This window comes from Stegodyphus dumicola, chromosome 3 (genome assembly GCF_044657685.1).
Source record: "Stegodyphus dumicola isolate Sdum_Otavi_A_Nest chromosome 3, ASM4465768v1".
NCBI classification, from domain to species: Eukaryota; Metazoa; Arthropoda; class Arachnida; order Araneae; family Eresidae; genus Stegodyphus; species Stegodyphus dumicola.
Genome location: NC_140770.1, coordinates 248,252,789 through 248,267,246, shown reverse-complemented (window position 1 = coordinate 248,267,246; position 14,458 = coordinate 248,252,789). Strand labels below are relative to the sequence as shown.

Here is a 14,458-nt window from a genome sequence, read left to right as displayed (position 1 = left end):
CTTTCCCAGGTAGCTAATATTTCCTTTATGTTGTACTATATGGTTCCTCTATATACTGCCCTTCATAATTTTGTATGTTGAATCATTACACTCATTGTTCGCCTTTACACGTGTACATATACACTATTATTACCACACTATTCTTCACATAGCCACTATTATTTTGTCTGTTTCCAAGCTGTCTTTTCTGAAATTTTAGAAGTTAATAGGAGGAATTATTTTCGTTTAACTATGGAAGTGTTCGGCGACAGTGGCTTGTCTGCAGTAGTGTCTCTCAAAAGGATTTTTGCCTTCACCGAAAACATGTTCACAGCAAACAACAGATCCACGGAGATTCTGATCTTACTGATTAAGAAGAACGTGGAAAGGGACACCCTATCATGACTGATGAATGGAAGACATATCCATTCTTATGCAGGCATAGGTATTATGTACACCTTGCGCACAAAAGAAAAGGGAAAGTATTATATCTCTCGTTCCCTTAACGTGAACCCTTAACGTGAAGAGAAAGATACGTAAGAATATGCACAAATATCGGCAATAATAAATATCAAAGACCACCTTTAACTAATCATTACATTTGGGAACACATTTTTGGGGGTGGAGTGGCGAAAAAATTAATTCGCTATTATCTTCTCACAGGGATGCTGCAATTTAATTTTGTACACGCTAATTTCACTCTTGAAATTGCTTGGAAATTAGATAAAATATAACAATACAATCCTAAATTTACAAGAATGCATGATTTTAGCAAAAGAGCATTTAAGATAATTGTGATCCGAACTGAAGGTTATTTTGTGCGAATGCTTAATTTGTGTAAATTTTCTCTGAAAAAAACTGAATTTAATTCTTATTTGGCTGGAGAAAATAAACAGAGTGATAATGTGTTGAGGATATTTTTAACTCTCTAAATGTTTCCTATTCTCTCTTCTTTTATCAATTATTCCTAACTTTTAATTTTTCGCTTGAAAAGTATTCAAATTTTGTGAATTAAGTGATCATGCCTTTCTTAAATTTTTCATTAAAATACATATGCTTGCGTTCAAGAAACTTTGATGGGTGTTTTGATACATTAATAAATTATTCTCTTTTTCAGATCTTACGGTTGGGGTGATAAATGTTCTTACAGATATTATATGGAGAGTAACTGTAGCTTTCTATGCGGACAATATCACATGCAAGCTAGTCAAATATTTGCAGGTAAGAAGGCTTTCTCAATTATTATATAGAATTTAAATTTTTCTAATAGTATGTTGCTGTAGAGTTAATACTCATGCACCCATTTTATGTATTTATGACAACCATCAAGTGAATTATTTAACATTATTGGTTAAAAAAACCAGCATGTGTAATATTATCTGCCCATTTACTATTTGTCACTACGTGGATACTTTGTTACAGCAGTAGACGGAAAACTGTTGGAATGAACTGAAGTTTCGAGAATGTAATCAGTCATCTTCATAGGATTTACTCGTTTCAAAATGCAGAGATAATTTTGAGTACATTATTAAATGCCGTGCTTATCGTATGTATCCATCTTACTTCTTCAAATTATAGGACAAATAAGTGAAGAACAAACCATCAGTTTTCCTCTCGGGACATTCCGAACACAGACTTCCCATTAACCATTAAAAAACAGAAGCCGTCCATGTATGCATAAAATTCCGAAACGCCCCTTTGCGTTCATTACCCAACCTGCTTCCTCTGCTCCCCGCCCATCAACGCCTAAAGAAGTGTGAAGATTTCAAATGACTTCCTTTTTACTTCTTACCAAAGAAGCTTCAATTAGTCTTTTAGAAGAAGCTGCATACAGTACACTGATGTGCAATGCATTTGGATAAACTGCACCTACTATTGCACACCTTGGGGGTAGCGAAGAAATCAACAACGCAATTTCGGCCGTTTCGGATAGTTGCGGCCAGTTGAAAGAAAGGCCGTCTCGGGTGATTTGTCTTTCAAAGAATTAATGTAATGTAATATACGAGTGTGTTGTAGCCCTCCTGTTATTAATCTTTTCATTTTTATGAAAAATTAAAAGAAAATTCCCATTCTATCGACATTTATGCAATTATAACATTGTCATATTACGAAGTCTACAATTATCTACCTCTCTATCGTTGTTCGTTTGACAAAATTCAACTTACATTTTTGACTTGAACGTTAATATGATATATATTAGATTTACATGCACTATACATCAAACATAAATGTATGATACAAAATAGGGCTTTTCCCTCTTATATGGTGATGTTTCTTCCCTGTTTCGATTTTGCGCCTCAAATGTTGCCAAAATGTGGAGATAATTATACTAAACTTACGCCGATTTATAAACATAGTAAATGTACTTTGTTTTATTTTAATAAAGTAGCACTAGCTGAATGTCTTAAAGGCGGTGCAGCTGCTCATCTGAGAGTAAATAAATAAAATAGCACTCGAAGGTTTAGCTTTATAAGGTTAACTGAATTTAGTTTATATTTGATAATATTGATAGTATTGCTTTATATTCATTCACTTTAAAATCTTTTAATTAGATCTTGATGATTTTCGTTGGCGTAATCTTTAACTTTGGTCTAATCTAAGCAAGGTTTATATTTGATTTCCTTGTGTTTCATTTGATCTGGTAATTCTAAGAGAATGGTTTATTAGAGCCGGTTCTAATAATTCTAATAAACCGGTTCTGGTTAAGACGTTAAGCGAATTATCGCTATATCTAAAAACAATGGCAGAGTCCTGAGAAGGTTAAAATAGAAGGTTCCACTGGCGCAGAATTTAGATCATAAAGGTACTCTCTTGTGCTACAATATAACCCCAAGTCGTCGTAATTCAAATAAATCGAGCAATCTATCTTAAATCAAATGCTGATCTGTAGTCAAGGACTACACAGTTAAATACTGCTAGAAGCTTGCTAACTCTATTGGAGCGTCAGAATTAAAATTTCAGCAGCGAGAAACCGCAAAGTCAAATAATTACAATTATGAGAGCTGGCAGAAAAGTAACCACCTAGCGTGAACCTGATGCCAGAAGCACGTTTTGTTTTCAAACCCCAAAACTTCAGTTTAAATACACACTCAGTTGCAGTCTGGTGAGGAATGTGGAAAGGAGAAGTTATAGTAAAGACTGATATTATAAATAACTGGTTAATTAACATAAGATTCCCCAAAGTTTATTTTAAAATTTTAAATGTTAAGTGATTTTTAAAAATTTTTAGATGTTTTGAATTGTAACTTATAAAATTTTATATATCACTTTAATTTAGATATTTTTAAAAATATGTTTAATATAAATAAAATTAAATAAAAAAATATGTTCATTAATAAAAAGTGTTTAAAAAGTTCCAAATATTTCAGAACCTTCTAAAATTCGAATTCAATAAAATTTAGAATTCGTCATACCTCTAATTATAAGTGATACGGGAATTACATCTATGAATACCAGCCAGATGTAATTAAAACCTACATTCTTGAATAGCAAAACACAATTAAATTCTTCAAAGTCTCAATAAATTAAATTCTTCTTCAAAGTCTCAATAAATTAAATTCTTCTTCAAAGTCTCAATAAATAAATCGCATAAAATCAAGGCCTAGGAAACTGAGAAAAAATGCATACGCTCACATGTTGATTTCAGATAACAGCTAGAAATTAAAGAGTGAAAATGTTTGTTATAAAAGTTATCTATCTTTTTGTAAAAAATTCACACTCGACCTTTATATTAGAAGTTCTGACTCTGATTTCGTTTTTTGTTGGAGAAAGGAGACCAAATATTTGCGATCCCTCATCACGTAATTCCCAGTCCTCAAAGATGTTTGCTCAAATTTGTAGCTGAGTTAGGTGACATGATTTCTAGACTAACCGGATGCCAAGCTCTTACATTAGTGGTTCTCCCTATGCGGGAACTACTAGCCAAACATGCTATTCTAGGTTTCATTAAAAGTTAACAAAAGAAATGCTATGTAACAACCTTTCCTACACTACGTAACAATATTATAACATGAGTCTGACATCGTCTACGTGGTAAACGTAGGATAGGATAAAACATTAGACTTACGTGAATTTAATTTCTTGTGAAAACAGGTGAAATAATCTATACGATATATGCATACTGATTGATATCTTGCCATAATATTTGTGTAGTGTTACGAATAGAAGAAACAAGATTAAAATTTATATTCATTATTATCGATTGTAATAAATAATTTAATCGTTATTATGTTAAATGAACTTTGTTTCAGTAATCTGCCATCAAATTTAAATTCATTCACTTTAAAATCAATTTCTTATTACTCCAGTTAATAGAACTAAACTCTCAGCATAAGGTCAGCCGAACGTAATATTAATCATTTTATAAGCATGAAGATAATTTGAGCTATTAAACGATTTCCTTATTGTTGTCCACAGCTGCTAAACGTCTAATTTCAAAGCATAGATTTTGGTTTTCATTATTTGCAGTGGGTCCTGATAAATAACACATAAATTTAAAATAACACATAAATAGCACATAAATTTAAAATTCATCGATGTAACTCATAAACTGAATGCTGTGTTAGCCTACCTGGAAACATACTCAGTTTTCTCAGACGATTTACGTAATCGTACAGTCACACTTTTAGGTATATATATCTTGGAATAAAATGTTTACTTTATTTTTGTTTCAATATTACACTAAAAATCGAAACAAAACCGATGCATGGCTATTCATCCTTAACATACTACACGCAACATTTCTTTGAGCTAAAAACAAAAATTAGAGTAACAAACGTTGTAGAGCTAATATGATTTTTTGTGGAAGCCGCAAAGATGAAAAATAAGCAACGCCTTCACCGGAAATCGAACACGTACCTCTGGAATACGCGCCCAGAGTGCAGACCACCACACTACGAAAGCATGCTATAAGAACGCGAGAGAAATACCTTATAACGTTACTGAAAGTGCTGCAGTAAAACGATCATCGAGATCTTATCTCTCTGATCGTCTTTTATGTCACCTAATTTCTTTATATATAATTGGCTTATAAATATTGCACATTATTTATGAATCATTAAGATCAAGTTACTTTATTTTCTTCAGGTACTCCGCATGCTTTACAGATTAATTAAATATTTCTTTTTCCTTATAACAGCAGACTTAATCTCTGAATTCATAGCATGTTCTTCCGAGATAATACGCTCTTTCTCTGTGTATATATATATATATATAAAGGTCTCAGACGAAAGATATTATCATATATATTTTATTATATATTGCTTAATATCTAGTGTTATCACGTACTGAATGTTTTTTGCAGTAGCCGGGAAGAAGCTATTTCATATATTATATCGCAAACGATCTTATATTGTTTTTAGCTTCACCATGATACAACAAGAGACAAAATTAAAGAGCTTTTAGAGATTATGTCTATATGGTAGAGTTAATAAAAATCTGTCTGCTCTGTAACATTTCCTGTTCTGAAATACTATCGCAAGAAAGCGTAGTATCTTCGAGACTTATCAAAGTACAAGAGCAAATAGCGGCGTTAATGTAAAATGACTCACCTCAGATTTCTTCCAGTAGTAAAAATTGTGTCTTTGCTCATTAAAGGCTTTTGATACGGCCAAAAAAATAGCAAAATACATCGATAGTACAATTCCTAAACTCGCAAATTATGCAGTAAATTTCAAATCTCAACAGAACACAAAAATTCTCCAAGCTCTCGCTGAACGTTAAAACACTTAACGAAAGAGAAAAATATGACGGAAGGTTTTCTGTAACCAACTTAACTATCTAACATTTGCCATCATTATTTACAAGAAAAAAAAATCTAAAAAATTCAGATTTTAAATTACGTCCAAAGGGGCGTTTTATTAACGTTTTGTGTGATACCTTTATTTATTAAATATCATGTTCTTCGCACTTAAACCGTAAAATTCAGTTCAATAGCAATGTCGCAAAATAATTTTAAAATGAGCGTATCTTTAGAATTTGCGATACACAGTTACGGGCGCTCGAAATAAAAAGGTTCCTCCCCCCCGTAGAGTGTTGCCTTTTGCTCGCTTTCAAATTGTTGAGTTTGTTAATGGAAAATTCGTTAAAGTTTTACAAAATATGAAATCGATAATAAACCAAATTTCAAATTTGAGCTTCCACATGCCCATATTCGTACGAAGATTACGTCATTCAAAATTCGATGGCTCTATATACCGTTGTTTTATCACAGTGGGAGAAATATACATACATTTATGCAGATTTTTCATTACTTAATTTCTTCAAATATAATACAGGACTTTAACATTGGGTGGCAACAGTTTGAAAAGTGAAACGGACATTTATAGTAAACCAACGCAAAACCGCCAAACGAAAACAAAAGTAACTCAGGGACAAAACCCCTTTGGACTAATAATTACTTCACAACAGCACTAGAAAATAGAAACATTACGTAATATTAAAATAAAAGTGGCTCATTTTATACGGCTTTCTACCGTTTAGAAGATAAAAAGCTTCCGCTCTGAATTATGCATGTATGTGCTCAAGCCAACTAAAACTACTGACTCCACAAAAGTCGGTACGTTGTCGCGTAATGTAGTATCGTATCAGAATTAAACCTGAAAAGTTATTAATTGCATAGGCTTTAAACATAATAAAAGCGACTTCCATAAGCGTGATAAAACTCGAATCTGAAAAAGTACCAAGAATATAAAATAAAATATACTTTAGCATTCTTTTAAAAAAGAAAAAAAATTCTTAACTTCTAAAATTTAAAGATAGTAAACAGAGAATGTTAAAACTCTCTCTTTCGCCCTCTCTTTTTTTCCCTATCTGCAGTTTCACTTTCAGATGTTTAAAACTCGAGATGAATCAAAACAAAATCTTAAGAGGCTGTGTGCATGAAGGAGTTTTAAGTACTCTTGAGCCTTTCCTTCTTTACATATTTTTTCCCTTGTTTCAAGATCCTTTCCCTATTGCGAATTTGTATTCCCTTTTTATAGCCGTCTACGTTCTTCAGTTCTTGCATATTCATTATTAACATGTATTATATAATGTTTGATGAATAACTGTTTTTAATCTCCTTAATGAATAATTATGATAACGTGTTGTATAATTATCTAAATATGTAGAAAGAGGCTTCATATGTTTCATTGGGATAAAACAGCTTAACAATCCTAATTCGGTCTGAGTTCGGAAGCTACACAAACAGGCTGCCTGTATGAATGTTTTAGTAGGTTTTTGCCTTTCGGAACACAAATAGGAGACTTTTCCTTAGAAAACTGTTCTACGAATGCTACACAGCTGTCACTCAGATTGCTTTCATGGGCCGTGTCACAGGATGATCCAAAAGCAAAATAAAAATTAATTATTCAATAATTCGAAAAAACAAACAGTATATGATGCGGTTTTTACAAAAATACATGCGATGTACAGTAAAACTCCCGACTTGGCTGACCGAAAACGGATAAGACAGTCAAACAGCTTCCTTTGACCGAGATGTTCAGCAAGCAATGACTTTCAGCACTTGTAAGTACTGTACAGTACACTATATAACATGTACCTAAAAGTGTTGCCTTTTCATTTTAATTAATAAAAAGCTCTTTTCTTTAAAAATAGTTTTTTTTCAACATATTCTGCATACAATAATTAATTACAGTATACGTAAACCCATTCTTCGGAAAAATTCAATTATCCGTATTTTTGATTATCCGAATAGTGTCTGGTTCCAACTAATTCGGATAAATGGAGTTCTACTGTACTAAGCACTTGTTCCTTAGTGGTGTAATTGGGAAAATATCCGGGTAGCAGTTGAGAAATCCGCAATTCGAATCCTAGTCAGAGCATTGCGCATTTTTCATGTTTGTCATTTCGGCAAAACTTATAATTTTACTATGCCTTTTTAGTACTTGATAAAATTACTACTCATAATTGATTTAGCATTTTATTGACTTTCAAAAATTGAGATATAGTCATGCAACTCCCGATAGCATATCGTTTCAGATAGCAGCTTATTTTCTTCTGGTTGAAATGATATCCTTCAGCGAAGTTTGCCTACATTACAACTAGTCTCAGAATCTCTAACTGATGAACGCCCTCACAATTTGGATTCGTCCCATCTTCATTAATTCTAAATTGAAATTGACGATAAAAGTTAAAGTAAATGCTCTATCTAAACATGAAAGAAAGAAGGTTATATTTAGTTTGAAAAACAAAAACCTCTACGAAGGTATCCTCCTCCTTGGGCAGGTAGCCCTCGAAAATTTGCCGTTGATGACATAAACCAAATCATATGTGCCCTACTTTCGAAATTCTGTCACATCGCATTATATCCACTCACATAAAACTTTCATAAACTATAAACTACGAAAAACAGTTCTTAAGCGATCATTTAATATTGAATATCATTTAGTATTATTTGTTCCTTACGGAAAAAAAAATTAGTAAAACTGGAACAAGTGAAGATTTGGCAAAAAAAAAAAAAAAAAAAAAAATGAATAGAAAAGTACGCTAATATAGGCTATTCAGAAAATCACAATAACATAAGTTATTCTTATGATATATTGATGAATTTTGCTTCAAAGAAAATTACGTTAGTTTTATTTAAATATTTTATTTCATTTAGTGTCACCGCATAAACGCATTTCTATAGTAGCTGAAATTTATTTACTTCACTTAATGAACAGCGATGTGGATATATATAATTATCCATATCGCTGTTCATTGAGAATCTTCATTGTAAATCAAATTATAAGTAAGTTTGTACTAGCCTCTAATTCCCCTTCTCAATTCCAAAAATCATAATAACTTTTCCGGTCTGCGTCATTTCTTGCTCAACACATCTCGTATGTCTTACGTAGCGCTGATGACGTTGGTAATTCGGAACTTAAAATTTTAAGAAGTGAAACCTTAATAAATAACCTAAATCTAAACCTGGTGAGCTACCGTACTGGATAATTAGTCACTTTAGCTTTATATCTCTTGCATCCAAAAAAACTACTTCACTCCGCTAGTTATTGTTCATGGTTTTAAAAATAAAATCTGCAAAATTATGGGGCGTATAGCATGCTCACAAGATGATGTTCAGCGAAAAGAAATGTGTCCTAAGGATTAGTTATGAAGGAATAAAATTATGTGTTGAATTTAAATCTACGTCTGTCTTCGAGTGTCATTTTTCTAACTTCGCACTAAAGTCTATCCAAGTTATAACGCAGAGAACCATCGCCAATCCATTGGAGCCTTCTCCAAGTTTATATATATATATGAACTTGGAGATATACTTGGTTTTACACACACACACACACACACACACATATATATATATATAAGTAAGATGAACGTTTGAAAGCTTATGCTAAAAAATACATTTTTTTCTAGTTCCTTAGCAAAAATGCAAAATCATTCAATAAATAGAAACAATAATAAAGTAGTAAAAGCAATCTCGTAAAAACTAAATGTTAAAATTACAAGTAGATGACTTCAAAATCAAAAAGGGGTGAGAAAAAATTAATAAATTTTAACTCACAAATAAATTTTAAAAGGACTTTTGTAAAGTTTATTTTTTTTTTTTTATTCTTATTTTGTTTTATTCTTTGGTCTTTGCAAAACCCATTTCGATAGGTTTTTATTATGTTTCTTTTGGTTCTTCTCATTAAACAGTTTATAATTTTCAAATTAGAGGGTTATCCTTTAAAATTGTGTAATTTTTATACTAATAATGCTTTATAAGCTATTTATTTTAATTTTGCATTTGCCTAACTAGGGTTTCGTGTATATCCTTTTTTTTTTTTAGTCCAAAGAGATTTCAGTCCCGAAGGACTATTGCTTTCGTTTTGGCATTTTGCGTCGGACCCATAAACGTCGGTTCACTTTTCAAACTGTTGCCACAAAATATTAGAGTCCTGCATTATATTTGAAGAAATTAAATAATGAAAAATCTGCATAAATGATTGTCTATTTCTCGCATTGTGATAAAACAATGGTACATAGAGCCATCGAATTTTGAATGACGAAATCCTACTGCGAATATGGGCATCTCAAATCCCAAATTTGGAATTTGTTTTATTATAGATTTTATATTTTGTAAAACTTTAACGAATTTTTGATTTACAAACTCAATGCTTTAAAAGCGAGAAATGGCAACGTTATATAGAAAAAAAATACTTTTATCTCCAGCTCGCGAGACTGTGTATATCGGAAATTCTAAAGATATGCTTAATTTAACATTATTTTGCGATATTGCTCTTGAACTGAATTTTATGGTTTAAATGCAAAGAACATGATATTTAATAAATAAAGGTAACACTCAAAACGTTAAAAAAACGCCCCTTTGGACGTAATTTAAAATCTGAAAAATTTCAGATTTTTTTTTTTTTATTAATTTTATTTATTTATTTATTTATTTATTTTTTTTTTTTTTGTTTATTAGTAAGTTTTACATTTACAATTTAAATGGCAGTTCTTCAATAGCTTTTTTAGCTATTTTATTTGAATTCTGTTGCATTACTGAGCTTTCTTGTAAAGCTTTTCCTTGTTAAACAGAAAGTTTTACATTTTGAATTTAAATTACGGCGCGTGGGGAAAAGAGCGATATAATTGAGACTTTATCTTAATAGATCCGGCTCAAACCTCGAATTGAGTTATTTACCATTTGTTGCAATTTACCATTTTTTGTACAGATCTCGTAGTTTTGTAATATGTTTAAATTTTACAAAAGTCCTTTTAAAATTATTTGTGGGTTAAAATTTATTAATTTATTTAAATAGCTTCTTCTACAGATATATTTTAATACAAACATTCCTCTTCTAAATAATATAAGTAAGGCTTTTTAACGTTCCTCTTACTTCTAAAATTTAAAAAAAATTTGCAGCTGAATGCGTAATATTCTTGACCACTAAGGTATGTCTATTTCATGTTGTCTTGCTACGTATATATATATATATATATATATATGTAAGTATGTATGTATGTATGTTATATGTAATTATGCATATATATTAACGAAAAATGTTTAAAATTAGTGAAATAATAATCACCACTAATCCTCAAGCAATCACCATCGGCATCCAGTGTTTTTTGCCAAAAATGGCTACTTGTTCGATGCCATCGCGGTAAACTCAGGAGTCTTGGACGCAGAGAAGTCCATAAGGGTCTTTTCAAGGTCTGGCTGGTTGTTGAAGGATTTCCCACGAAGAGGGTTGTCCAGGGAAAGGAAATGGGGGTAGTCTGTTGGTGCGAGTTCTGGGAAGTATGGTGAATGTGTTAGTGACTCCCAAGTTTGGCGAGTTTTTTTATGTTGAGGTTCACTTTTCCACTGTCATATCAGAAACGGCAAGAACTCTTTTGGTTACCTTGTAAATGAAAATTGTCTCCTAGGAAAGGCAAAGTGAAATTTAGAAAGCAAATGCTCACAGTTGTAGTAATAATTAATTGGAATTTGTAAATAAATGCACTAGAATGGCCAGTTAAAATGTAAATTAAAAGAATAAAATAAGATAATTATTGCTGATTCTATACAAAAATCCCAACATGTCAAGGGAAACTGGAAGTTCTCCATACAACCAATTAACAATTCAAGATAAGGGCGTTTCTTCATCTCGCATATATAAACACATCCTTTTTTAATTTCACATTTTTATTTAATTTTATATTTTCCGAACTACATCTAAAAGATTCAGGTCAGTCAGGTAATTTTTCGAAACACGGATAGACTAATTAATTACAATTGTATTAAAAAATAAACATAGCAGTCATACCGAACTGTACTTAAAACTCAAAATATGAAATCATTGAAATAAAACAATGTGTAAATGAAGAGAAATAAATAACTAATTTGTTATTAAAAATATAAGTCCGCATTACAAGCTAGATCTATGATAATATCCTGAGTACCGCCTGAGCTTGGATAGCATGCAATATTATCCGTATCTATCTCAGGTTCCGGATAATCTATGGTGTTTTGCACTGAGTGGTACTAATTTCATCATATTGTTGAGCTTGTAAACTATTCTTGGGATTCTTCTGGTTGAAAATTTATGGCATTTTGTATTCGTAGTAGATGAATTCACCAGTGAAGCATGAACATATCCTTTACTATGTTGATGTTTTCTAATCTTCATTGACCATCATGGGTATAGTTGGTAGTTTTACATAAGCACATTCTTCAGATTTATAAGCCCAAAAGGGGCGTTATTCTCGAAAGGGACATTAGTCATGAAGCGGAATTTAACGTCAAATAAACGGCGGATCACATATCAGATTGTTGCCACCAAATATTATCACCCTGTATTATGTTTAAAGAAATTAAACAATGAAGAATGAACTTGAATGTATATATGTTTCTCGCACTGTGAAAAAACAACGGTACCTACAGCCATCAGATATTGATTAACATAGTCCGCCCCCCCCAAATATGGGCACCTGGAAGTCCGAATTTAAAATTTGTTTTATTATCTAATTCATATTTTGTAAACTTTTAACGAAGTCATGATTAACAAACTCAACGATTTCAAAGCGAGCAGTAGCAAAACTGTACAAAAAAAAAAGAAACACTTTTATCTCCAGCGCGAGAGACTCTGTATCGGAAATTCTAAAGATATGTTGTTTTTAAATATTTTGTGGTTTTCCTGTTGAACAGAATTTTATAAGGCGCAAGTGCCAAGAATATCATATTTAATAAATAAAGTAAATACACAAAATACTAATAATGAAAAGACAAAATATAGCTTTGTAAAGCCAATTTAGTAAGAAAACTGAACATTGATATGATGAAAATAACAAACATTTTTGCCGACAGTTCTGGCGAATATTTAGGTCGTTCACAATTTGAATAGTCGTTATTTTATATTTTTGGGCTATCATTCTTCTTTAAGATTTTAAACTTCCTTTTCTTATTACTTCCACTTGCTTTGCCAGTAGTTCAATTTTACAATGTGTTTTAGTATTCTATCTGTGTAAATGAGACGCTGAATATTTTGGCCCTCGGTACATCACAAAAGTAGTAGGAGTAGGAGCAGCAGCTACTCTTAGTAGTAGGAGCAGCAGCAAGCCCATTGGAAATTTTAAAAAAGTTTTCTTTTTTTTTTTTTTTTTTTTTTCGAACAGTGTTGCCATTGTTCGCTTTGAAATCGTTGAGTTTGTTAATGAAAAATTCGTTAAAGTGTTAGAAAATATGAAATCGATAATAAAACAAATTTCAAATTCCAAATTAGAGCTTCCAGACGCCCATATTCTGTGGCAGATTACGTTATTCGATAGCTCTAGGTACCATTGTTTTATCACAATGCGAGAAACATATATACATTGATACATATTCTTCATTATTTAATTTATTTAAATGTAATACAATGCGATAATATTTGGTGGCAACAATCGGAAAAGTAAAATAACGCTTGTAGTGGATCAATGCAAAATTCCAAAACGAAATGAATATTCTTCTGTGCTAACGTCCGTTGGGCTAAAAAACAAATTTTCAATATTTGAAGCCAGTGTCTCGAATGCTTCAGAATATTCAAATTCCATATTCCGCTGGTGTTAATAATACATTAAATCTTTCGGGACAAGATGTGCATATTCTGATTTTCAATTTAGAATGCAATATTCTCTGAGTTTTTCCATTTCATTGTTCAATTTTTATATATGTAAATAGATTGTGATATGTTACACTGTTATAACTTAAATAAATAAAATGTATTCCAACTGTGATTCATAGAAATTCGAAAGATTTCCTTTTCATTTCGAGTACCAGTTAAATTGCCTTTACCACTTATCTCGGAATACTAATAATGATTTCAGCTTCCTACATCTGTGAGAATTATAGCTATTATATTAGTATATGCAAAATTTGGAAGTATTAACCATCAGAGTATGTGTCAAAATTGCCATATACATTTCACTAGAATTCAATTACAATCATCGAAGCTTCGATTTCTGTTACCATAGCAACGGTTCCAATTAAGTTATCTTTCACTTTAAGGGACGAAAATATATTCTGTTGCTAAGAGAAATGTCACTTGCAATTCCGAGAAACGATTTCACGGATGTTTAGGGAAGAGGGAAGAAGCTATTAAAACTGAATTGTGAGAAATACCTTTTATCTTAACATTTACAATTTAGGCTTACACTAATGGTATTTAAAACACTAATATTATTTCCGCTTCAGTAAAGTTTTTACTTCGTAAAACCATATTTGTTTTTAAATGAGAGCAGCCATATAAAAAGCTGTGTGTTATTTAAGCTCTGTTTCAGAATGCGACGGCATGTCTGCAATGTAAAGCAACTATTTACAGTTGGAAACGGTGGAAACGGGATGGAAATGTGTAATTCCACATGGGAAAGTATATAAATAAATAGCTAAATGAGTGCTAATGACAATAATTTTAATAACACAATTTCATTACTCTTTGAACTAAACCTAAATTGCAGCTTAGAAGATATTACGCGAATAAAAGAATTAATAATAATAGTACATCTGAAGTATTACTGACTTTATGATAAGTTATTT

At 31.5% G+C, this 14,458-nt stretch overlaps 1 protein-coding gene across 1 annotated transcript in view; it reads left to right on the top strand.

The window, feature by feature from the left end:
* LOC118196241 (cardioacceleratory peptide receptor-like) overlaps nt 1-14,458 on the top strand; it is an 880,182-nt gene that overhangs the window by 687,918 nt on the left and 177,806 nt on the right. Inside the window, exon 3 of the mRNA XM_085814025.1 lies at nt 1,097-1,200. Within this exon, the coding sequence (XP_085670151.1) occupies nt 1,097-1,200 (104 nt within the window). The remainder of the gene's footprint in view (nt 1-1,096; nt 1,201-14,458) is intronic.